The 27,084-nt window shown below is 40.2% G+C and overlaps 1 protein-coding gene across 3 annotated transcripts in view; it reads right to left on the bottom strand.

The window, feature by feature from the left end:
* FGD3 (FYVE, RhoGEF and PH domain containing 3) overlaps positions 1-27,084 on the bottom strand; it is a 118,847-nt gene that overhangs the window by 18,898 nt on the left and 72,865 nt on the right. For all 3 annotated transcript variants that reach the window (XM_075096635.1, XM_075096636.1, XM_075096637.1), the window contains 12 exons: positions 24,903-24,992; positions 23,572-23,708; positions 21,728-21,884; positions 17,791-17,929; positions 17,366-17,424; positions 14,632-14,778; positions 13,976-14,068; positions 13,418-13,497; positions 12,979-13,009; positions 12,367-12,468; positions 6,806-6,868; positions 725-847 (listed from right to left, as the gene is read on the bottom strand). In XM_075096635.1, coding sequence (XP_074952736.1) covers positions 725-847; positions 6,806-6,868; positions 12,367-12,468; positions 12,979-13,009; positions 13,418-13,497; positions 13,976-14,068; positions 14,632-14,778; positions 17,366-17,424; positions 17,791-17,929; positions 21,728-21,884; positions 23,572-23,708; positions 24,903-24,992 — 1,221 coding nt within the window. The remainder of the gene's footprint in view (positions 1-724; positions 848-6,805; positions 6,869-12,366; positions 12,469-12,978; positions 13,010-13,417; positions 13,498-13,975; positions 14,069-14,631; positions 14,779-17,365; positions 17,425-17,790; positions 17,930-21,727; positions 21,885-23,571; positions 23,709-24,902; positions 24,993-27,084) is intronic.

The following is a 27,084-nucleotide window of genomic DNA, read 5'->3' as shown; positions in this document are numbered from 1 at the left end:
TCAGCTGAAAATTTATCTCCGCTTCAAATGAATAAAGGTATTTAAATAACATTATTCTGTACTAGTTACATTAGGAACACTGAACCATGAAACTTAAGTCACAGAAGGCAGGTTTCAAGTCATATTACAGAAATCAATCTCATGTTGGCCGTGGCTGTGATTTTCAGAAAAAAACCTGATATTTAAGCTGTCAGTGAATGGCACTGGGGAAGGGTACCTAAGTGCCTTCAGTAACCCGGCCTTAAATCTCAGAACTGATTTTTTTTGACTTTTCAAGCAGGAGGAAACCACTTTGGCTCAAGCAATTCTTGATAACCCTGTTTTAGGGAAAGAAGAACCCATCCATCTTTAATATTGTATGTTCAGCTGTTCATCCTAGAAAGAGCTGCTGTGTGAAGTCAGGCTGTCAGAAGGCCATTCTGTTTCTGCCAACAAAATATAGGGGACAACCCCCTCCCCAGATACATGCAAATCCCCAGAGAAGACACCACCTTTCTTTTTATCCACTGAGGTGCTGTATTTGCCTTTAAAACAGCCCCTTGCACCACAGTTTTGCTCTTTTTCCCCCTGATTCCCAGGAGGTAAAGCAAGTGGAAAGATCTGCACTGTCAATGACCTGCCATGAACCAGAACATCTTTTAGTTCCTGCACTGAAAAAAAAAAAAATTCTCTTCAACTGTCTCAGCAGAAGAAACTAGAAAGCTCAGTGCATTCTGATACTTACAGCCCCACACTGCTTACAGTGGTGCCGCCTTTTAGTGATGGAATTAAAGCTTTCGCTGCAGCTCTTGCAAGCCTGTTTCTCCTTGTCGCGCTTGGATTTGGCAAGTTTCCTAAAGGAATCACTCTGAAATGAAAAGTACAATTATGTGATTTAAAAAAAAAATGATTGCAAAACAATTCATAGAGATCTACTGACAAAGACCTTTTTTGGGTTTCACACTATTTTAGAAAAGAATGCACATCAACTCTGCTAATGGCCTATGGTTGGATGACTAGTTCAGCCATTGGGTGTTTCTGGTGTGGCATTTCATTATCTCAGATCGTTCGAGCCAATTCTTCAAGTACCTATCTGCCCACTTGTGCCCTTACAGCCACTGAGCCACCTCATCTGGTCTGTTGTTGAGGAGGAAGAGAAACTGGCAATGTGGGCTTGTCAGAAGAGCTTTCCTTCTGGTGCTCACCTCTTCCTCCCTGCTGCAACATGACTTGGTTAAGGTAAATGTTGTTGACTTTTTGAGTGTGTTGTAAAATCTTCTGGTCATGGAGAGGAGAAGATTTTGTGAAAAATGGCTTGACTGAAGAATTGAATGGTGCTGGCAGTGGATTTTTGCACGACCCAACTTCAAATACTTAATTTAGAAGTTTCTTTAGGCTCCCTCCCAGCCCATGATGAAACATAAAGCTCCTCAGGAAGACAGGCACACCTACACCAGGGACTTGGTATCAACTGCTCTTGGCAGAAGACACTTTCTATCTGCTGTCTAGATAGCCAAGCAAGTTTAGCCTCTTAAGCTAAGCACCTAAGCTGGTACATAAAGTCATTCAGTCTCAGTATAAATAAACCTAATTGTACAATCTTCTGATAAACTGGCACTAACATGAAAATGTGCAGTTCATAAAAATAGATCTTTACACAGAACTTCAAGTAGACCAGTTTTTTTAAGAAATAAATACTATTCCTCCTTCCCAGTCAGGATGGCTATGTGCAAGGGAACGGCAGCTCCATAGGGGTAAACCTGGAGCACTCCCAGCCAGGCAGCATCTACCTGCAGATCCCATCCTGAAGGAGGTGGCTGCATCATGTTCCTCCAGCACAGCTCTTTCATGAGAAAAGGTCTGATAACTCTCTTCATTTTCATTTGCTTGACACAGTCATTTAACAAACGACTGGGAGAAGAAACATTTCCTCCAATTCAGAAGAGCAGAGGTATTTTACATTTTTTCTGAAAATCAACCAGGTGAAGATCAGGCCCATTGTAGGCTACACAGATTCTGGACTCCTTGTCAAGGCCCCCTTCCCTTTAAAGGAGTGCATACTAAGTCACAACTTATGTCCACTTGAGAGAGAACAAATGGCTCAACCAATTTCCCTGTCTTCAAAGCCTTTATTTAAAAAAAGGATGTGGGTATGTGGGGGTGGGAGAAAAGGCAGGAGCAATTACAATTAGCAAAGGCTGCCCATGGATCACTAGCACTAGGGAAATTCTGCCATTTGCTGTAAGGTCTCACCTTAGTGGTTACGACTAAACTACAGAAGTCACTATACAGGTTTTCGGGTCAATTAAAAAAAAAACCACCCATACCCAAATTTTATAAGCTGACACCACTCTGCCATCTTTCAGCCTCCTTGAGTCTCTGCCTTCCAATCCCTGGTTACAGAGGAAAGCACACTGTCTTTCAGCACAGCTGTTGAAACCACCCTGCCTTGTAATGGCATTACACAACAAAACCTCAACTAATTACTTCTAATTGGACTGGATCTTTTCATTTTTATTATCTTTTCTATAGCTGCAATAGCAATCTTTCAAACTTGTATACAAGTACACAGTATGTTTTGCAATTCAGCTTGGTGAAGCAGTCATACGGATTTATTCATTCAGGAAAATCACTATACCCCCTTACGTGTACATATTAATTGCTCAGCAAACTAGAATGCCTGCAAATCCAAGTCCTCTCCCACACATAAGCAGAGTGCAGTATTTCAGTTTTCTTGTGAAGAACCAGATGTAACCAGTACGGCAATGAATTACAACAACTGAACAATGCCTTGGATGAATCATTGGCAAAAACATTCCTTTCAGACTCTATTAGACCCCTCCAAGTAAGGCATATAATTAAGGCGATTTGAAAAGCTTTTACTGATCAGCAGCAATCTACAGAGTAACTTTTAAATTTGTATAACATATATTGGTTAGTGTCAGCTGTTTCTCACTCTGATTTTGATGCTAATGCTATTTAATTTCCGAAGACTGATTTTCCTTCCTCTGGCTAGGGATGGATTCCGCTTAAGTTGTTAGATCAGAGCATTTCCTCACTGATCATCCTTATTTTTTCTCTTAATAGTTAATATTTGCATATAGCATAACAAGCCTTTAGATTCTTATGTTAACTACAATTTCACCAGTGTTACTGGAATGGCAAGAGCATAAATGAAGGCACCATTTAGCCTTGTGAGCTGTGACTGGAAAATAATCCTGACAAATGCTAAACAAACCAGTTTTTGGCTTTCAATCAATACCTACACATGCCTGCATAGAAAAAATGCTGAAGTTCCTCTAACATGAATTCAATGGACTACATCATGTGGAAAATGGTTAGATTTGTACTTCAACAGAAATATCCATTATCACCCACATGCATGTTTCTAAAGCATAGATAAGACTCAATTTGAATACTTCCTCTAATGGATCTCATATTTGACTTCCTCCTCAATGTGAAACAATCTGGACAGTGTTCACTTTCAGAAATACATAACCCATATATTTGACAAAGGAAAGAAAGCAGAAAGGGAATTATATTGGGCAAGACTTGTTACGACAGTTATGCATGAGCTTTTATTTTAGGCTATTATATTTTAACTTATGTTGTAGCATACAGCAAGCATTTAATACTAACTTCACTAATCAAAAAGTCCCTGTATAAAGAGGTCTTTAAGTGTTTGACAAATACCAGCAATGTTTCACAGCATTTTCTCAACATTATGAGAATACAGTGAGAACACAAGAGTTTGAAACATTGCAGCTGTAGAAAAGATAATAAAAATGAAAATTTATTTTCTTTACAACTTGGTAAATTCCAATGAACAATTATAGAAGAAAGAATCATTCAATATGTTATTTAACTGCTGACACTGGGAAAGAATTAAGAAGCCCTTTGCTTTCCATCTCTGTGAAAACCATGAGACTTTGCTGCATGGGCAGTCCCCCCACCCCACCCAGAGATGGCTCAGGAAGTTGACCTGCCACATACTCTTGACTATACACCATCTGAACAGAGAGGCTTTTGTAGAAAACATTGACATGCATTGCAATTCACAAACTGTGATCATTAAAGAGAAATGTAACAACCCTGCAGTTAGCAGTTTGCAACTGTGTCCTTTATTACACAAGCTACATAATTTACTGTTGTTGTGTGTTAAGAGGGAAGCTAATACAAAGCTGCTCTAGCTTCAGCTGGAATATCTTGATACTAATGCACTTGAATAATTGTTGTATTTCTCATCTTTCTTGGTGTACCCAGTTCTGCTTTGAAGCTGGTGAGTCTGACAAGCAAAAACACTTCTGTAAAATCTGTTCAGAGCCAGGATCTACAATAGCTTCTTTCAGACTGGGCTGTTTTAACCACGTATTTACTTTTAACTCTACAGCTGCATTTAACTTTCTAAATCTTGACAGTTTCCTCCAACTTTAAGATTTTGGTGGAAAAAGGAGTGTACACCCCAACAAGAGGTACAACTCCTGTCTAGTGCAAGGTGAAGGCCTTAGGAAAGCAGATATCACATCATTAGTGAGCCTCCATTTGCTTCTGAAACCAGGGTAAGAATAGCAAAATAAAAAACCAACAGGCTCAGGAAACTGTTATTCTGTTATTTATTACTTGCTGTATATTTCATTCTGTCTGGGCCAGTAGGTAGAAATTAAGCCTCAGTGCTGTACATACAATATATACACAGTCCAATGAGACTCTTATACGGGCAGATGCATGAGCAACAAAGGGGTTTTAAATATTTTTCTTCTCATTATGCTTACACAGCTGTGTATTTTCCATTTACTAATTACATATTTGGAAACACCCGCAATGGGGCAGAACATCAGCAGGTGCTTCTGGAAATGCTGAATCTATGTGAGAAATTGATTTAAATTATATAATATATTTTGTACTTCGTAATGCAGCAAAATTGTTTAACTTGTTTCTCTATATGCCAATGTCATACACGCAAGGTAATCTTCCACTGGTTTGTACCTTCCTCACGTACACATAAGGTTGAACATACACTGTGCTAGCAGTGCAGTGCAGCAAACAGTTACCACAATGCTGTACAGCAAGCAGATTATACTTCCTGCAGTAGGTTTCACTGTCTGGTTATGCTAATGTGCAACACTGAAGAAAAACACAGCAGACACTTCAGGAGACTCAGCAGAACCGCAGGAAGAAGTTGTTAGTTTGCTGACCTCCACTACCACTAAGTGGTTTGTATGTGGAAGCTGTTAAGCAGAGAATGTACTTGCTCATGCATCCACTGAGATGTTTCTAAAGGAATATCATCATTAAAAATTAATATTTTCTAAAGCTGCAACTGACATCTGAATTAATTGCTCACGTTCATGTTATCAGTTTGCTACAAGACAGCAGAATGAGATCCCAGAGTCAATAGTATACAGTTTTGGATATTTTTAGCTGTGTGTTTTTGATCAACTCCATTTTTACTTTGATCTCAGGAATTAACTTTTTCTTTAAATACACAGCTTAATGAAAATTACTTAATGTGTCAAGATATACTATGCAAATCACTGACAACTAGCTGTAATCAACTAAAAAGATCTATAATTTTTAAAATTTAATTACAACTAAAATTTACATTTCCATAAGAAACTTAAGACCAACATAAATTTTTCTGTGCTTGTTTTTAAATACTACATAAAGCACCTTTTTTGTTAAGTAGCTAGCTCAATATAGCATTTGTAACTCAAGGAACAGGGGCACTAATCGCAAAACAGACTACAAATAAATAAAAAATTGCCTAGGGAAAATACGAAGTGTGAAAAAACAATAACAGCAAGGAGTACACTAATTACAAAGACTTATTTTTAATATGCTCTTTTTTATGTAAGTCAGGTTGCTAGTTTGTTTAACAGCTTTTCATTGATACTCTGTAAACTCTACCAGTAGGTTACAAGCTTGGTCAGAGGTCTAGAAGAGCCTGCTAAGTGTCTCCTTTGCTATCAAAAAGGTCGTGCTAATACATATGATCTTATAGTATGTCTGGGCAGATAGGTTGTGGGTGTTTTGTTTGTTTTTTGTCATTGTAGTTTCTTCTTGTAGGGGCTTTCTTCAGCAAACTCAGCTGACCCTAAGGTATTTCCTGAAATCTGTTAATCTCAGAAGATATTTTAGAAGGAAGATATAAGAGTGCTAAAAAAATTGATCTTATTAAGGACTCAAAAACTCTGGGTTTGACTCAGCAGCAGTCGCAGATGTTGTACCGAGCAAAATAAAAAATATCTTTAGAAGTGTATTTTGCTTTTGCAGCAGCCAATCCCTTACAGGCCAGAGATGTATGAAAGTACTATCATCCCCTCCTCTGTATTGGCAGAAACATGCAAAGCACACTAGAAAGAAGTGTTAATCAAAATTTGGTTCCGGAGATGAAATCCTGAGTTACACAAAGTGACAGTATTAACCAGCAAAGTTTCAATGTCTCTCTTTGCCCTCCTCCTCCAAGAATTCAGTGTAGCTCGCTATCAGAATTTAAAAACAAGCAAACAAACAAAAAAAACCCCACAAAAAAAAAAACCCTGATGCTACAAATGTAACAATCAGCTTCCCTCCAGCTAGGTTCCCCATAACTAGGTTCACATACATGTGCAGCATGTATCTGGAACAGAAGGGTTTAAATTCACTGATGGTACAAACCCTGCAAGTAGCTATGGGTGTGACTTAGCCAAGAAGTTAAGGACAGCACAGCTGCAGCAACGGACAGCAGAATATAAACTGATATACTGAAGTACCTCTGAGTTTTTTTTCCTGCTACAGAAGAAATCTCAACTCTCTCTACTGAAAGTATTAGCTCCAAATTACTTACCCCTCCAAATGCACCACCACCATCTGCTCCTGGCATTGATTCCACTGAGCTGGTGCTTGCTATCTGAGAGAAACAAAATGACACAGACCAGTTTCAACATTGACATTCTTCCTAAAATATATTAAACATTGAAAAAGAAAACATGGCACCATGTGCTTTTCACCCCTCAACTTTTTGCTTGAGAATATATTTTAATTGCACATGTACTCAGCCACCCTCAAATACTGGACTGACTATGAAGTGGGTGACTTGACAGACAGCACTGCATTGCCAAGCCTGCTTTTCGCTGCAGCGTGTGCCTATCCCCCATAAGCACTGCAGAAAGCAAACGGGCAGGTTTTGAATTACAACACTCCATTTGAGCCCTGCAAGACAAACCAGCAGGTGCTTTGTGTAGTCAGTGGATTCTGAAGAGGAAGAATATTTACTCCATTCAAATAGTACTCAGTTAAGTTTTTCTTAATTGCAATACACTTCTTAATCTCTTAAATGCAAACTGGCATCTGTATATATTCACATATAGAGGGAAAATGACAAGCTTATGTACACCAAAAATCATAGGCTACATCCTAAAAGGAAAGCCACCTCATCTGTTGCTAATTTACAAGGAATTTGCTAGTTTACAGAAGGTTCTCAAAATATTAGATTCTCTATGATAAATTCTCTGTTTTTTTCCATAGATCATTCTTCCTTTCCCAATTAGACATCTCATATTTCAAGGTTATCCAAATCTTCAGTGCATTTTTGCACTCTAGCTTCATCCCATTTGAAAGCAAAAAGGTTTAATCTCTGTTATTAGAATCAACCTGAACTGTAGCTTTGAGTAAGTGGCCAAATTGAAGAGCTATTCATTCTGATACCTAGTTGTATCTATTTATATACTAATACAATCAATCGACTCTTGACAAGCAAAGAAGCAAATGCATCCCCTGGGGCTAGGGCTGTGTGGCCCCAGATCACTTCCTCAGGAAAAGCAACTTAATTAAAGGGAAGCATCATGTACTCAATTCCTGCTTGTATCAGGAATAGCGTGGCCAGCAGGACAAGGGAAGTGATAGTGTCCCTGTACTTGGCACTGGTGAGGCCGCACCTCGAATACTGTGTGCAGTTTTGGGCCCCTCACTACAAGAAGGACATTGAGTTGCTGGGGCGTGTCCAGAGAAGGGCAACAAAGCTGGTGAAGGGTCTGGAGAGGTTGAAGGAACTGGGGTTGTTTAGTGTGGAGAAGAGTAGGCTGAGGGGAGACCTTATCGCTCTCTACAACTACCTGAAAGGAGGTTGTAGAGAGGTGGGTGTTGGTCTGTTCTCCCAAGTTACTGTTGATAGGACAAGAGGAAATGGCCTCAAGCTGCGTCAGGGAAGGTTTAGGTTTGGTATTAGGAAAAATTTCTTTACTGGAAGAGTGGTCAGGCATTGGAACAGGCTGCCCAGAGAGGTGGTTGAGTCACCGTCCCTGGAGTCGTTCAAAAAACATGTAGACATAGCACTTCAGGGCATGGTTTAGGAGGCATGGTGGTGTTGGGTTGACGGTTGGACTCCATGATCCTAGAGGTCTTTTCCAACCTTAATGATTCTATGATTCTAGCCATCTACTTCTGCCCGCAAAAAACCCAGCAACCCTAGGGTCTTCACATCATCTATTCCCCGGTCCTGTGGAAAGGGGTTTCTTTCCACTGGAATCCTAATCAACCCAGGTATTTAGATCCCTCTGCCTAGTAAAAGGGTATCTGTGTGCTGTGACAAAGGACTTGGGAAAGGAAATGAAAAATGTGGAGAGAAAATGGGATCTGAAGGAGGGATCAAGAAAACCCCCCGAAAATTTAGGGAAAAGAGTAAATTTCTCTTACCTGTCCGGATACCCACGTCTTTTTAATATTTATTTGGAATAATGTGCTAAAAATCAAACACCCTCTACTCTTAACCCAGAAAAGATTTCAAAAGGGCGTCTTCCCCTTATGTTACCATTACCACTCAAAGTATATAAGATTTGGTACGGAGTTATTCCCAAGAGTTATTCACGCTTGTCAGAACTACCCGAATATAGGGGGAGGAACAGAAACAGGGGTAGAAAATAATGATGATTTAACAGGATCTAAAAATCGTAATCTAACTAACAGAAGCACTCCGAACTCTCATATCTTAGGGATGCCATTTCCACAGAAGCTCAGCCCTCTGTGGCACTTTTCCTTGCCAGCCTTCTAATAACGCACATACTGGGTCCTTCCCCCACACCACAAGCCACCAACTCTTCTGAGATCGAGCAGTGGTAAAAGGGGTCCTTTTCCTTGGGAACATTTTTAGATGGCTTTAAAAAAAAAACCCTTCACATAGCCTGGAAATGCTGCAGATGAAAACGGAAAACAGGGAAATTAGTGTCCTCTTTCTGAAGGAACTAAGCCACAAAGGCACCCTGAAGCTTTCTGAAACGACTTCTTTAAAAGACCACTGCTACATTCACCCTGCAGGGGACTGACTGGCAATGGCTCTAAGTATTCACCTCCTGACAGGTGGGAGTTTATTAACTGCTGTAGATTATTGCACAGGCATGATCTTAAGAATTGGGTCAAATGTCAGATCTCTGCACCTGCAAGAAACCACAAGTCTTCTGTAGGCAAATTACAGGCTGAATATCAATCCTTAATGCTTGTATGAGCTTATGTAAGTCAGCAGGAAAAACAAAAGCATGGCCAGAATTGCATGCAAAGGCATGCACTGGTTATGCAACTGAAATCAGTCATAAGCATTGTAACATATCAAATGAATAGACAAAGATGGGAGAAAAGCAATTTGGCTAGTTTTCTTCAGGCTTACTAGAACCAGAGTCCAATTTCTAGTAGCTGGTATAGATCCAGCCCAGAATCCATGAGTGCATATCTACTTCTTGACTCATGAGAGTAAAAAAGGAAGATTATTGTAATTTTTTCCTCTAAAGCATGCTGCCCAATATTCCATAAAGATTATGAGATATATATGGTGGATGCTGCCTACAGCAGCATATTACTACTAAAACACTCTCAGTATTTGTCTAGTTTTCCTCACAGAACTATCTTCAGCTCTTTTTAACTTACAGCAATTTCTGCCACATTTAGCCATGACATCAGTTTTCAAGGCTGATTATCTAGATAAACTAATCTCCTAAAAATGCAGGTTAGCATTCTGGCATAAAAGAAATTAAGATGCAGACTGCATTAGTATCACAAGCAGGAGATAAACCAGACTTCTGCTCTGCTTGACTTTTATGAACCAGTAGAGTATGAACATGTGGCTACACCATTAACACAGAAGCAAAATAGAAGAGGGAATTTACAAAGCAAGATAATAACAATGAAGCTGGACAGACACTGTGTCTTAACTGGACAGAAAGTGGTGTGCTTATTAGTTTGCTTAGTAGTAAAAGATATTTTTTGCATCAGAGCATCCTGGTTCTGAAGGCAGCCATGAGTTAATTAAAAAATATAGGCATGAATTTATTATTTTCCAATTTTTTCCAAGTATTTTTAGCTGATGATCATGATCAGCAAGCCACGCCATATTCTGAAAATGGCTCACTGCTGGCTGCTATCAGCAACAGGATCCTAGACCCTGCAGATGTATGTGAAGATCTCTACTGTCAGTCTGATTAATGCTGGGATGAAAGGAATATCTAACATCCCTCCTTAGCCCCTTGGGAAATCAGTCAGAAAAAAATCCAGCATTATCAAGTCACTAAATCAGTTCTGAGAAAGGAGAGGCTTCAAAAGTGGTTAGGTACCAAAAAGAAAAGAAAGAGTTTAGGAGGGCAGAGGGGGAGAAGATAAAAAGATCCTCAAGTTTAATCTCTGCAGATAGACCTTCTCTCCCCGTGCTCCAAGATCTACCTTGTTTGACCACTGACACCATCAACACACAGGCAGCTCTGTATGAAATCCCTAAAAACTTCCTGCTCCCAGGCCCTCTCCTCATTAGCTTGTAACAAATGACTGTGGCTAAGGTTACCACCACCATTTTCAAGTCGAATGAAGAGATATTGTTATCATACTCATGTGAATACTTTGTCCAGTCCTGTTCATCAATTTCATCAATGACCTGGACGAAGTTTGCTGATGATACCAAGCTGGGAGGAGTGGCTGATACACCAGAAGGCTGTGCTGCCATCCAACGAGACCTGGACAGGCTGGAGAGCTGGGCCAAGGGAACCTCATGGAATTCAACAAGAGGAAGTGTCCTGCACGTGGGGAGGAACAACCCCATGTACCGGTACAGGTTGGGGGTTGGCCTATTGGAAAGCAGCTGTGCTGAGAAGGACCTGGGAGTGCTGGTGGACAGCAAGTTGAACATGTGCCAGCAATGTGCCCTTGTGGTCAAGAAGGCTGATGGTATCCTGGGGTGCATTCAAAGGAGTGTGGCCAGCAGGTTGAGGGATGCTATCTTCCTCCTCTACTCTGCCCTAGTGAGGCCACATCTGGAGTACTGTGTCCAGTTCTGGGCTCCGCAGTTCAGGAAAGAGAGGGAACTACTGGACAGAGTCCAGCAGAGAGCTACCAAGATGATCAGGATCAGGGGACTGGAGGATCTCTCTTATGAGGAAAGGGTGAGAGGCCTGGGTTTGTTTAGCCTGGAGGAGAGAAGACTGAGGGGGGTTCCTACCAATGCTTACAAATATCTAAAGGGTGAGTGTCAGGACAAGAGGGCAGGATTCTTCAGTAGTGCCCAATGACAGGACAAGGGGCAATGGGCACAAGTTGGAACACAGGCAGTCCCACCTGAATATGAGGAAAAACTTCTTTACTTTGAGGGTGACAGAGCAGTGGAACAGGTTGCCCAGAGAGGTTGTGGAGTCTCCTTCTCTGGAAATATCCCAAACCTGCCTGGATGTGGTCCTGTGCCCCCTGCTCTAGGTGTACCTGCTCCAGCAGTGGGGTTGGACAAGATGATCTCCAGAGATCCCTTCCAACACCCCTACCATTCTGTGATTCGTGTAAAAACAAAATTCGTAGTGAACACAGCATAGAGTAATACATTACAGTTGCAGAGAAGCAGAACAAACTTTCAATGCTATTTTGCATATTTAGTTGAAGAGTATTCTTTCTGAAATATATTTATTATCTGTAAGACAGTATTTTTCAGATTCTTTTAGAATGTATCAATTTCCTTTCTACTCTCTAAAACTGTTAAAGTAATAATAAAATAAGGAAAAAAAATCCCAAAATGCAACTCTATGGAGTTGGGGAAGGGTAATGAACCAAAATCTCTGAGGCACACAAATATCATTCTGGACAGCCAACTACTCATAACATTGAAGAATTACACCTGTTGTGCTAAATGAGCCACTAGTCTGGAAAACATGACTGATAGATCACTTGCACTGAATTATCCTGGGTAATTTATTCCATACCTGCGTGGTTGAGTAACTATGACTGATACACTTTTGAGAGCCAGAGAAATGGCATTGACTGTACCGTACCGTAATATGGTAAAATTAAGAACAAGACTACACTATTTGAAACATAACCGTTTAAGTCCAGTTTAACTGTTGGTAAAACTGTTACAGCAAAGAAGGAGAATTAAGCCCTCATACTTACTGAGAAATCAGGAAGATGCTCATCCTCTTGACAAAAAGAGCTATTGAAAGCTCTAAATGTCTCACTGTTCTGTTTGTGCTTTTCAATTGTTGCTTGAATGACCTGAGACAAAAATTCCAGCAAAGATAAGAAGCATCACAAAAGGAGCCTTGAAAAAATTAGCTCATAGGAAGATGGTCAGGATTATCATTTTAGTGAAAAACACACTTGCATAAATGAAATGGAAATCTAAAAACCTTAGTAACTTTGAGTGGTGTTGTTAACTCACTACTGCTTAAGTTAAAAACTAAGACTGCTGTCAGACAGTGTCTCTAGAAATCAGACTGCAAGAATATACAAGGCTATGACACCTCAGTCTCTTCTCTCACTGGGCTTGAGGACTGCAGGAAATGGGAATCCATTTGAAGCCCCTGCGCACTGCCTGGAGACAGTGGGTCAGCAGTGGGACCCTGACTGCAGCTCCACATTTCTTCATAAGCCGCTTCACCAGATTGGACTACCCAGCTTCCTCACACAGCCACATTCATTCAGAACCCCCAAAAGATAATTTTAAAAACAGAAGGTGCTGACTGCATGGTGATTTCCACCCTATCGTAGTAGTTTTGTATTAACCTGAATCCATTCCCTCTTCTCCTCTTCTGTCCTGTTAAAACAAAAGAAAAATACTGAAAACATCATAATTCTACTTCCAATATTTTCAGTAAATTCAATTCACATCTTCACAGCTTTATACCATCAAGATTTTAGCTTTGCTATCCACTATTTTATAAACATTATTAATAATTATTGACCTCAATTATTACCAAACAAATGCCAAAAAATCTTTGAATACAGTGTAACCTACAAGTACAGCTATAAACACTGTAAGCATTCAATAAAGCAAATCAGCATAGCGCTTCACACACTCTGACTTAGACCAACATACTATCTTACCTATGGAAGTTACGCATCTCTGATGCTTATCTCCTGGTTAAAGCACAGCCATATCCCCTAGATCATAAATTTCTACATAAATATTCACAAACCTTGAAAGATAGAACAAGCACCATACCTGGCTTGTAGTTCCAGCGACCTCTTTTTTCCTGTTATTGAAAATGTATGAGCCACGTTTTGCTTGGCAATTTCTTGGACCTGTAAAAAGAAAGGTCAGCTTCTTACTAGACTCCATTGTCAATCATTTTTAATGACTTACAAATAAATATATTCATTCTTTGAAATACTTAGTTGAAAGGTTCACCCAGAATACAGTACAGAGGTAGAAAAAACAAAGGATTGTTTCCACAATTACTTGACTAGCTACAGAACTTCTGAATCTGTATCAACAACCAGTCCCCTACAGCAGAAGGGGGAAAGGAGGCTCCTGTGTCACCTACGTGACAAGAGAAGGCTTTCAATCAAAGGATGAACAGAGTCACCATTTTCTTAGCCACCTTTGGATGATTACCTCATAATAACTCAAAAAAAAAAAAAAAAAGAGAAGCTCTAAAGCTGGATTTTAGAATTTTATTATATATCTACATATATACATTGTTATACTTTTGGATTCAGAAGGGATCTGATGCTATCGAGTGGGTAAGCATTAAAACTGGGGAAAAGAAGAGATGCAAACCTGCAGTCCTGCAATGTCCATCTTCTCTCGAACACTGAACTTCTGGCCTATCAGCCTCAGTTTTGGCACACAGTATAGCACCATGCTGTTAAACTGTAGCAAGGGAAGATTTTACATTAAGGGATTACATGCTGGACAGAGCCTGCATTTTGACAGTTTAGGACTCTGGAGTGTTTTACTCTAAGATGCAGTTCTCAGGAAGAGATTTAAGAGCAAGCTAGGCTCACATATCATAACTTGAAAGAAGTGGACAGATAGAAACATGCCAGCCAGTCACTTCCCCCTTCTCTTGCTCTGTCTGGTACCAATTTGACCGCCTTGAAAGCAAAGAAGAGCTGTTCTCTCAGTGTCAGCAAGAGCTGGCCATCTTACGCAGCAAGGCGGTACAGCTGGAAAAGCACCTCCTTGGGTGCTTCACAAAAACACAGCCTCTGAGGAGGGAGATGGCCCTTTTGGGCCTGATGAGCCATTGGCAAAGGTACAAGCGTGGAAGAAGGAAGGAAACCCTCAAGAAAAATTCATTAAGAGAAAAATGCTGCTCAGAGAGAGAGTAGCTGGGCTCAGCTGGTGAATGCTTTTTGTATTTGAGATTAGGAAGATGGAAATGTACCATTTCACAGCACAATTCTGAAAATAAAAGCAACAAAAAAACTCACCAGGAATAAATACCTATCCTGTGCTGTGCCATTCTTTGCTGAAAGTTTCTGAATGTGTCCTTCTTTAATGAGCTCATTGGCTGGGTTAACAATATCCTCTTCACCACCAAGTCGCTCATAGACTTCCAAAAGCTTGTGCATCTTTTCCTGCAAGTACAAAAACCCCAGCAATTTAAATTAAGAAAAATTATTCCACTTGGTCTATTACCCACAGAATAATTTCTGTGGTAAGTGTAAATAAGTAGGAAAGAAAATAGTCTTTCGCTTCTGCTATAGCTTTGCATTTTCACAAATTAATGAATAACTGTTCCATACTTTTCAGTAGTCTTCCTCACTCTGTATTAGTCACTCATGAGTCACACTTGGATTGTAGTATTTTAATGACATTTTGAGATCGATCTATTTGATATTTTTAGATACTCTTATTCAACAATAAATATGTATCTTTGGAAGCAATGGCATCAGGTCCAGTAAAATCAATGGCCAGGCTGGAGACTAGTATGTTACCAAATTGTTTCTAAGTTTTAATTTATTAAACTCAGCGTCTACCCCATATCAAGATATTAAAGTCCATCTACACAGGATTCAAATTGATAAAGGTAACTCGTTCACCCACTTGCAGCTGCTATATTAAGCACTGCAGCAGCTTTAACAATTCAAAATAGGAAAGGTGTGTAAATCTTGCTACTGAGTTACAGCATTTGGAATGGTTTGGCTTTCAACCACAAGCTGGACTGATGTGCTCCAAATGGCACTGTCAGCAAATGGCTAGAAAGTGAGCACAGAGATCTATGCAATTACACCCAAATATATGCCCAAACACATCTCTAAATCATACCTCTACCTATCTATAGATTAAGCTGGAATTTCAGGTCTTTACACACTTTGTTTACCCCCATTTGACTTGATAATTTTCACCACAAATATAGATCACACCAGTTCCTGTCCTAATCAATTGTTCTGTCTGATGATTAAACAAACGAATGCCCAAAAAACTCTACCAAGAAACCCAAACAAACCCAAACCATTAAAATAAACACACTACAAAACAAAATGGAAGGCAGGGCGCTGTGGACTAAAAACAAATAAGCAAATCACCTAAGCCCCAAAAAGCAGTACATTTTTTCCACCAAATGAGATGAGCAAGAGATCCCACTAATTTAAAAACAAACAAACAAGAAACAGTGAACTTATCAAGCTTTTTTTTTTTTTTTTTAAAGCAGAAACTAGAACACTAAGAGGAGATCCAAAACCTGAGGGACATCTACACTTCTACAAAAAGTCAGCTTTGGAAGCACGATTTATTTCTTCTACTATACCACAACAGGAGGAAGCAGCTAACAATTAATTCAAACCTTCACTAATCTAACTTTTGGAGATATTGCTACAGCCCTTGCTTATCTTTTAGTTTGGCTCTGACCTTGCACAGCCATTCACACCACCCCGTGGGGCTCTACAGAGGCGCATGTGCAGTACAGTGGTGCCCTCACACTGCACTGCTCCCCACCAACCCTCATCAACTGCCGCAGCACACCCACAGCACCTTCTGCTGGGATATGTGAGTTGGGAAACCATGAGGTCAAACCTGAAATTCTTACTCTGCCCAGGCAAACCCTATTAATTACAGAAGAATTCAAGGCAACAAGAAGCCCTAATTAGAGGGTTCAGGTTCTTATCAGCAATAATCAGGGGGTGCAAAATTATTATAGCCACCTTTTCTTTATGTACTAACATAAAAAGCATACAAGAAAGAAAGCAGCTAGCTGGTGACTTCATATTCCTGCTGTCTGTGGAGATACTGTACACAGTCCTAGCAAAATGGTTGTTTAAGGCCCTAAACCAGAAAAATTCCCACCAAAATATATCAAGAGAACACACTGGACATGAACAAAAACAGATGGTTTCGAAATTGGTTTTCATGGAGACATACAGAAAATACACAGACATCAGCTTGTTACTTCCCTATAGCAGCCACAGGAAACGTGGTCTCATGGTGTCCCTGCTGGCCAGGAGAAGGAAGTAAGGGTCTGATGCAGAAAGGGACATGAACCTTGTACCCACAAAAGGTCAGTGAGTGTTAAGCCAGATATGGAGCATTTCAGATCTATTAGATACAAAAGCTCCTGAGGCACTTGGGTACACAAAAGGGATAATATCTGTAACTCTAAAGTCCACTTACTTTAATGGTAATGCACTAGCTGTTCTGTATGTAAAGTACGTGCTAACATTCAGAATCTCCATGGTCTCAGACTGTTCAGCTTTAGAAGTATAGTATACCAAAGCTACTGACACACGCTAAATGCACACTCTGAGCCTTTAAGATGAGCCAAAATCAAACCAAAACAACCTCCAGTCTGGTGAAGACCTGTAGGCCTGAAAAAATAGTGTGAAAATCTGCAAGGACACTTTATGAATGGAACTAATTGTAATACTTTCAATGTTTTTCAATGAAAGGCAAATAATAATTTTAATGAAGACCTCCTTTCTCAATCCCCTGGGTCCTTAGGAACAAGGAAAGTGAAATTTAGGCCCCAAAATCCCATGGTAACCACAACAGGCTCATTTATGATATAGAGAACTCAGAAACTCAGATATCCAATGATGTTTAAAGCCTGACTCACTGTATTTGAAAATTCTCCCCAGCCTACTTAACTGAGCCTATTGCAATGGGGGACCATTGGTTCAACCAAGTGTTTCAGTCAGATTACAATTCCATTATGCAATTTCTACTCACCATCTTTCGGATGGCTGCATTCGAATGGTTCGCTGCTGTAGATATGAGTTCCAGTGACTCTGCAATAAAGGTAGCGACAGTTAAGCATTCTCTGGATTATATCTGTTAGTAGCACCTTGGGTTATTTTTCACCTCCCCGATTAGTGTTTTTCCTACAAAGTTGCTGTTGCAAAAGGAAGGACTATATTTTTTTCTTTCCATAAAGTAAAAGGAATGCTTATAAGCAGTTATATACACAATCAGTTCTGCATGTTCAGCTGGTCCTAAGTGCATTCAAAATCCCTTTGTGCTATGTTTGGCGATAATTTGATTAATTCAAATCTCCATTTCTACCATAGCCCTAGTTGAAAGTATCCGAACACGTGAAGAAAAAAACTCTCCAAGATTTTATTGTGCTCATTAGACAGAGAGGAGTTTACATGTACTTTCAGCATCTTTCCTGTCTGGAGACTCTTCTGGAAGTTTCTTTAAATAGTCCTTTAGGAGAAGTTCATAACGAGGAATCCTTTGCACTGGTTCAAGCATGTGATGCTGTAACGTCAGGTTTCCACACACCTCCTGTTTCTATAACAGAAAGGAAACAAGCACAGGGTTTAGTTTTGTTCCTGCCTTTGCTGTTAAACAGCAATGAAAAATGACCATTCACATACACTTAGAGTAGCATAAAACAACTTCTCAAGCTATCACAGACTCATTTAGGTTGGAAAATACCCTTAAGATTATGGAGTCCAACATAAACCTAACACTGCCAAGTCCACCACTAAACCATGGCCCTAAGCACCGTGTCTACATGTCTTCTAAATACCTCCAGGGGTGGTGACTCCACCACCTCCCTCGGCAGCCTGTTCCAATGCTTGACAACCCTTTTGGTGAAGAAATTTTTCCTAATACCCAATCTAAACCTCCCGTGGTGCAACTTGAGGCTATTTCCTCTTATCCTACTGCTAGTTACTTGGGAAAAGAGACTGACCACCACCTCACTACAACTCCCCTCAGCCTACTCTTCTCCACACTAAACAAACCCAGCTCCCTCAACTGCTCCTCACAGGACCTGCTCTCCAGACCTTTCACCGGCTTCATTGCACTCCTTTGGATGTGCTCCTTCTTGTCCTTCTTGTAGTGACGGGCCCAAAACTGAACACAGTATTCCAGGTGCGGCCTCACCAGCATTGAGTATAGGATGGCAATAACTAGTCCTGCTGGCCACATTATTCCGGATACAAGCCAGGATGCTATTGGCCTTCTTGGCCACCTGAGCACACTGTTGGCTCATGTTCAGCTGCTGTCAACCAACACCCCCAGGTCCTTTTCTGCTGGGTGGCTTTCCAGCCATTTGTTCTCAAGCCTGTAGCGCTGCATGGGGTTGTTGTGACTCAAGTGCAGGACCCAGCACTTAGCCTTGTTGAATCTCATACAATAGGCCGTGGTCCATAAATCATAAATCCAGCCTGTCCTGATCCCTCTGTAGAGCCTTTCTAGTCTCAGGTGTCAGAGGTGACAGGTTTCACGTGAACCTTTGTCCCATGCCTGGCTTTTCTTTTTTTACTTGACCAAGAGGGGGCTAGGTTTGAGACCGATGACACTAAATATTACCCGATAAGGCACCAATCTGCTTTGCTTGCAATGGTACTGAGTGTTGCAGTGTACTTATTTTCATAGGATCCCCAAGAAGTGAAGGGGTATTTCTATTTAAAAGAGGGTAGGAGAAATGAGAAACACAGTAAGACTAAGTAACCTGTTTTAAGCACACAGGAAGTTTCCGTTAGCAATGTAATCTGACTCCTGAATCCCACATCAGCATGTTAACCACATATGTACACACACATGCTCTTCTCCATAGTGTTATTTCCACGTCAGCTCACTAATACCTCATTTTGGTCTGTTGTAGTGTAAGCAACCCCTCAACAACCACATTAATTTCAGTATGCATTTCTCAGAGAAAGGTGCTTGTTTCAGGTATTTTCAATTTTCCTCATAAATATTACAGCCCATGACACACTGCTGACTCACCCAATTCTCAAAGCCAAGCCTGGAGATAATGAGATGAAAGTCTGGTAGAAAAATATTACCCATCCTTCCAGAAATTCGAAGATATAAATTTAAAATATCTTGTCACAGTGCAGCAGGGTGAACAGTATTTCTGTTTATAGGAGATGAAGTGAATTTTTTATTTCTCAGAGTTTTGCAGCACCATGTTTCCCCAGGAACTACAACTGGGATGGAAAGAATCAGAGATTCTGGGAAGAACTAAAAGGATCATGGAACTTCACTACACAATATTAGCGCTTCGTTTATATTCCCAAATCCACTTACTATAACCTTCTCCATTGTCTTTTAAATCCTGCAAATAATATGAACCTTAACACTGAACAGCAATAGGGAAGCAGAGGAAGAAGTAACTTCAAGGTTCGTGTCAGCTGTATTCACATGACAAGTGTATCCTCTGTATAAAGTCAGCAGTGACAAAATAAACTGTTCCAAATAGTAAAAGTTTGATGTTACACAATTTTTAAAAGTTTAAAGAGTTTACACTGCAATTCAAATTACTTTACTAGAGGAAGGATAAATGTTTTTTCTGTGTTTAATTCATCTGACAATCCAAAACCCAGAAATATATATTTAAAAGTACTCATGTGATGGCATATGGAGAAAGTTGACAAAAGAGAAGTCCTAATAAACTCACCAGCTATCAAGTTTTAGCCCCAGTAGGTGGACGTGAACTGGATAGAAAGTATGTTTATTATCAAGGTCAGCTAAAGTAAACTTGTTAAGTCACAGTCATTCACTTATAAGTACTGTTTGACCTTTGTTTTCTGTTTTCCTTAGTTTAGCATAATTAATAATTGCTAATGCCTTAAGCTGTACACCTGTTCCATTAACAGCTTAGGTGGATGGTGCATTACTGCAGGATCACAACAGATTTCAACTGGCATTTTGAAAAGTAACAGTGGCTTTTGATAGCACAAAGATAGGTCAGATGACTGGACTAAGTCTTCTGGGTCAAATTTTTGCCTCTTGCAGGTACAGTCATTGACAGAATCAAAAGGTACTGCGATGGTGCCGCTAAAATAACATACATTAGTAGGTTTCAGAATTACATCTCCTATATGCATTGCCTGCCTTCATACTGCCTGTCAAAGTTTTGTTCAAGCAACAGCAGAAATACTTATGGTTTCAGACAGCTGCAGTCCAGTTTTGCAGACTGAGAGCTAACATGAATTGTTTGCATTGGTAGCTTCGTGGTGAGAAGAGACAGATGAATTTTAGGGTGGGCAGATGCCTGTCCTGTAGGGAAAGCAGTCACAAACTGATTTATACTTCAGAAAGCCACGTCAGCAGCTTGGCACAAACCGAAGACAGCAAAACGCCTGCGTGCTTTCTTTTACAGTGCTTGCTGTGCAGAACGTCAGTGAGAGCAGGCTGCGTTCAGACAGAAAAAGGTTAAGAAAAGGCCACATGGAGCGAGAGCCCAGCAGAAGAGGACCGTCCCCAGCTCCTGCTTCTCCAAGCATCTCTCTGAGTCACCACCCAGCAGCCCCAAGCCTCTTCACAGGGCCTCTCCTCTCCCAGCTTGCTGGGGGATTACTTGATTCTCCACAGCTGGCCCAGCCACAATCCTTCCATTTAGGGCAGGCAGCTGTGCTCCCTTCTCAGCTTAACCTGCTCCCTGCCAGCCCTCCCCTCCCAAAGGACAGAATCTGCTTTCCCAGCAACAGTGGAAGGATGCTTGCAAGTGTGTGGGAGCCTGCTGCATCCTTTCATCTGGCCCAGGGCCTGAGGCAGAGAGAGGTTTTACGGATATGCCAGCATAAGCAGAGCTCTTCCCTCCCTCCCCACACAGCTTTTTATATAATTAAGAGAAAACACATGAAAATCCATGCTAAGCATCCTCCTGTAGAGCTGTGATCCCTGAGCGCTGCATGCCACTTCATGAGCCTCAGAAAAATCAGACCAACAGCAGATGCTGCCAGTGATATGCTCAAACTCAAATACACCCACCTCAGAATGAAAATGTAGTTATTAAAAAGCAATTAATATTAGTAATGAGGAAGAGAAATCACAAAAGAGTTTATAAATGGACATGTTTGCAGCCAGAATTGCCAGGTCAGTGGTGAAGTTTCATTCTGTGATTTCTGATACTCCTCTTCAATACATGAGTGCAGAAAAAGCTACCTATGTGAAAAATCTGTGTCACACAGCAAAGAAGAAAGGACTGCCACTAAAATGGTACATTTTTAGTATTAACGCAGCATTATCTTGTAGCTAGAAACGGTGTCTCATGCACTGGGGAAAGAAAACCACACAAACTTCACACAAATAAATGAGGATCTTCAAGCCATATTATGCCAATTAATAACATACCTGTATGTTCTGAACAACATCTTTGAATGGAGAGGACCTCTGCATACACGTGTTCACCATGTCCATTGCCCTGTCGAAGTTCTTTACATATTCTCCATACATCTTCAGAAAAGGAGCAAGTTTCTGTAGGATATCTCCTAGCCGTGGGTTGACGTTCCTATGGGAAAGAGAGGCAAGTACTGAAATCTGTGGAAATGAATACTATCTTCAGAGAGAAAACACAACTGTAAGATTTTCATAGTTGTCTCCCACATGCACAAGCACTTACACACATATGCAATCAGGCTAAGTTTAGCTTAAAGTCCTCTGTACGGTACCCTGGATGAAACCTTAAACATTCATCTAGATGTACAAAGGATGATATTTCTTCCCCCACCGTCACTCTTAAGTGAAGATCAGATTCAAACTGACTACACATTATTAAGAAAACATCTATGTATCTCTGCTGTCCAGCAAAAAATCTTGTGGGAAACTTTTACTTTTTAGAAATCATCTTTTCCACCAAAGCCAAACATCTGAAGAGGTTTTAATGCAGAGATCACTCAGTTCAGCTGGGTAGTCCCAGGGAGCTAGACACACATTCGCCTATAGAACTCCCCAGGCTGGGAGCAGTGGTAGCCATGCATCTTTGTCTCCTCCAAATTTAGTCCAGGCAGAGCACCAGCCATTTTTCCGCCAGCTTTTCTTTCCCGCGGAACTTGCGACTTGCAGTCTGACTGCACTAGACCCCCTTTAGCCATTTAGCAAGCTTCTGTCCTCTTCTGACTCCAGACTCTCCAGTTTTCCTCCCCTTTTATTACAGCTGTCCCTGTAAATGCAAGTCAGGTGTAAAGGTGCTGAGACTCATTTATTCCTTCTGGTCATTGATGAACTATGTGAAGACTGGACTCAGCCAAGACAGATGTGAACTCTGGTCTGGTCTTCATTGTTAGCATACTTGAAAAGATGCAGTGTCAGCACTATCAGAACCTTCCACTGCAGGACACTCTTTGTAGCCAGTGTGTCATCTCAAATCTAGTTTTCTAGATCTGCTTTACAATTAACCTTTCTACCTGTTGCTCTATTTCTGCATCATCTACAACTTATTACAGCTGCCAAATTTTAATTGGTCTTTGACCGTTACTGATCATTTGACTCATTGAAAAGAAAAAAAGCAACCCACTTCTATTTTCTTTAAAAAAAGTATATGTACACTGTAACCAATAATATTTTTTATCTCCTAGAACAGAAGGCCAACAAATTCTGGGGTAAAAACTTGTGCAATGCTGTGGTGCTCAACAACAGAAGTGGTTGCATAACAGGCATAAGCAGATTTATAGATATGAAGACATCTATCTTATCTGTCCAGATTTTCCACTGGTTTGCTGATATAATGCTAATTTATATTTTATATAACCATAACAAAATTTATTTAAAAGAATACAAAATGGATGTTTCTCATGAAGTCTCCAACATGGCATGCAAAGTCTAGGCTGTGACATGATGATGGATTCTTCTTAGAGAAGAAACTTCGTTTTTTTAAATACGTCACAGTGGTGCCAAAATAAGCGTTTTCCTTCCTTCCTTCCTAGTACTGCAATATTAGGAGAGTTGAAACACAGCAAGGAAAACAGCTCTGGCAATACTTTGGACTGAAAAAATTGTCACAATGTCCTCTAGAAATCTTGAACGGTCAGGTCTATTCCTGTATTCAGAAATGCTTAAAATACTCCATACTAATGTACTAAAGAACAAGTGAACTACTGCATGAAACAACTAGAAACTCTGGAATTAGACTAGGCCTAATGGTTGCTATAGTTTCTTGAAAACATATTTTTAAAGTAATTGTAATGTCAGTTACCCACCATTCTTGTGTAATTCTTGTTTTGAGCTCAGGAAGAAGAAATTGTCCATGGAAACAATAGATGGAAGAAATATTTGAAAAGATGCCCGTTATCACTTCAGATGAAATACCTGCTTCTGACAACTTAGTGCAGAAAACCTACATGAGACAACAAGATAGTACCAACATACATTTACGAAAAACAATCCTAGACACATTGGCTTTAGACTGCAATGTTACAAAGCTGCTGCCTCAGAACAGAGCTACAATTTTTCTGGTCCTTGGGGTCTTTTGGGAGGTTCACAAAATGTAAGCCCACTGTCAATTCGGGTGAGATTTGACTATGGGTCACAGACGTAAATTAGAAAAATCCAAGGGATAAGTTGAAAAAGTTTGAAACTACTGAGAAGATCAGAAATCTTGTATTTGGGAGTGCAGCTTGCAAAGAACAACCAGTCACTGAGGAGCACTTACTCCTATTTATGTGAAGCAAAATAAACTATGTGATTATTTTGTTTCTCTGCGGGAAAAATTACACTGTACTGAACAAAAGGGAAAGACACTCCCTAGATTTCTAAGGTCTTGAAACAGTCTCTACTCATCCAAAGCAAACATTGGAAAGTCTTCCACAGAGGTCCTAGAGTCAGAGGGTGGAGGGCTCTCCAGTTACAGCTTCTAACAAGATTTCTAGCAAGGTGACAATTTTTTTTTTTTCCTCATTTTTAAAAAGCACTTCGTTAGCAATGTGACTGATCATTTTTACTTCTATCCTCCACATTCTTTTATTTTTTTTTTAAAGATAATTGTAGAAACGCCTTAACAGTGTAGACTCACCTCAGTGTTTATATGGAAGAAAGTTCAGACTAATCTCACCTGTTTTACTTTATCCCCACATGTAAACATGATGGACAACAATTACAAAACACAGTTGGTAAAAAAAAAAAAATAATTTGCTGTGAGCATGGCACTGATGCATGTGGCCTGATTTTAGTAAAACTCAAACCTCTTGCATAGTACAGAGCAATCACGGGTTTCATCATTTGTGCCTTCAGGGTCCCCATAATTTCCTCTCCATGTACACTCAGGGAGTAACCAAATGATGATGATGTCTGTATCTTGGGCTGCTGCTTTCTCATTCCTCTTTCTGACATCCTAATCCTTGGGTTCCAGCTCAGGGAACACACTTGCCAAAAGCTCACCTCTGGGACCCATGGCATGCAGCATGGCAAGCAAATTCCATCTCCCACCTATAAACAGCATTTTTACACTATTGGGCTATAGGTTAGGGGATGAACAGGAGACATCATTGCTGCTCACAGAAACAAAAGCAGAGTTTATTCAAAATTAAATTACCTGGTCCAACAGATGGAGTCTTTTAACATATGCTTCTTCTGTATGGAGCAGTTCATTTGCGATGTTGAATAGTTTTTGGGGCTCTGTACACTGAAAAAAAAAAGTTACAAATAACACAATCCACCTACACCTACAAATCTAAGTTTCATCCGCTGTTCTCTTTCCCATTTTCTCAGTGGGCCAAATTCCCTGCCGGTATAGAAGCTAGAAGTGAAAGGAGTTAACACATCTCAGAATCTGCTCCACATCCCTCATCAAAGGATCAGTTTGCTCCAGAGATGTTTTTAAAGCTATTTGCTGAACGAGCTATTAGTAATGCAGTCAATGGCTGGTCAGGACATTACTTTAGTTCATTATGGTTTTCTGTAAAGAACCAGAAACATCCTCCAAATCTGGAAGTATGTCTAGTCTATTTGGTAACTAAGGCAGTAGACTCTAAGTCAACTCTCTTCCTTTTTGGATTCAGCTCCTGTGACAAAAAGAAAACTAGAAACTAGACCTGTTTGGCCACAGATTTCTCTCCCTGGCCAGTGCAGCATTACTCTCTATGGCATGTTTCTAAGATTGTTGTGCAGCTTTAAAAACCAGCCAACTCCCTGGCAAGAATTTTCGGCAATGTAACCCAAGTTACTCAATGAAGTCTTTCATTAAGCTCATTTTAAAAAATAAAATGAGAAAGGACTAATTAAAAAACTTGAATGCAGTTATGAAGCACCAACTTTACGCACAGTTTAGCCAAAAGCTATGTAGACTCTTTGCTCTCTAAGTCCTTAAAAATACTTGAATTATTAGGATACAGGCTTTAGCTTTCTGACAAACTCTAGATACCTTTTTAAGGGTCTAGACTTTAAATACCATGCTTACATATAACTAAATCAAACTAGGGTCCAGAACTGCATGCGGGCTGGTTTGTGTTTGGGAATACGAACATCCAAAAGGGGGAGCAAGGATGATCAAATCTAGGAAAATTTTACTGGTCTGGATCTGGAAAAAAAGACAACTGCGAGGAAGGTAAGAGAGATGTATAAATGACTAATGGAACAGAGAGCATCAACTGGGTGCAATTATTCACTTTTTCTTCCATGGGAAAACTAAAGAACATAACATAAAATTACTGCGTTGCTGCTTCAAGACTAAGAACCGCTTCCTCGAACACCCTGTCACTGCAGACGGTAAACCTTCATGCAGGTTCACAAAAGGATGGGACAAATCCATGGAGTAAAAGTCCAGCTGTATTCCATTAAACACACAAGGCTGTTTCCAGTTCAGGAAGCACCTGGCCCCTCACCTGCAACAGTGCTTTCTATCCCAAAGGCCTATCTCTGGGTGCTCACTAGCATTTGCGGCGGGCATTTCTAGATATAACCCTACTGGCCAGTATCAGATTGTTAGGCAAATGTCAATTAAATGCTCTCTTTAAGCTTCTTCAACATCACCTTGTTTTGTTTCTGAACAAAGTTTATAAGAAAAAGTTAAATACCCCCCACCCCACATTTAGGCAAACTGCAATACAACTGAAAGACCTCAAAGACTCTTCAAAGCTTGGCATGAATTCAGACAAACCAAATCCACAGTTACCCTACATAAAATGAGGTACCACTTAGCATGAAGTACCCACAGTTCCATGATATATGTATTAATTGAAGGAAGGTGAATAGCTTTTCTGAATTTGGAACAGCATGTCTTCCTTTAAAGCAATCCCTCTCTAGGCACAAACCTGGAGATGGGCAACCACACCTTGAATAAAGCTTTGACATGTACTGTGCCTACCCAGCTACTTAAATTATTTCAAGCAAACGCAAATAGTCTTTTAAGCTATTCTAACATGCTATACAACACCATGCTCCATTCATTCATGTGATATATATTAATAAGTTGGGGGAAAGAAAAAAAAAATCACAGCACAACAAAGCTTTGAACTTGTTACAAGCAAATACAACATATTACAGCTTATAATGAAATGCATTGCTTGCCATTAAAATTCCAATAACTACAAGGATCTCTCACTGAGAAAGAATTTATTTGCCAGTTTTGCTGGGCGCAGAATAGCGCCTGAATGAAAGGCACTGACGTAATTGGGCCAGCACGCCAGCTGCCAAGAGCATCCTTTGATTTGTTTGAATTCAGGGTTTGAAAAATAATTATTTCCAACCAAATACATTTGTTCTCAGAAGTAAATCTT

Source organism: Phalacrocorax aristotelis, chromosome 6 (assembly GCF_949628215.1).
Source record: "Phalacrocorax aristotelis chromosome 6, bGulAri2.1, whole genome shotgun sequence".
Lineage (NCBI taxonomy): Eukaryota > Metazoa > Chordata > Aves > Suliformes > Phalacrocoracidae > Phalacrocorax > Phalacrocorax aristotelis.
Note: the sequence above shows the minus strand (reverse complement) of the source record. Positions and strands in the feature narration are given on the sequence as shown.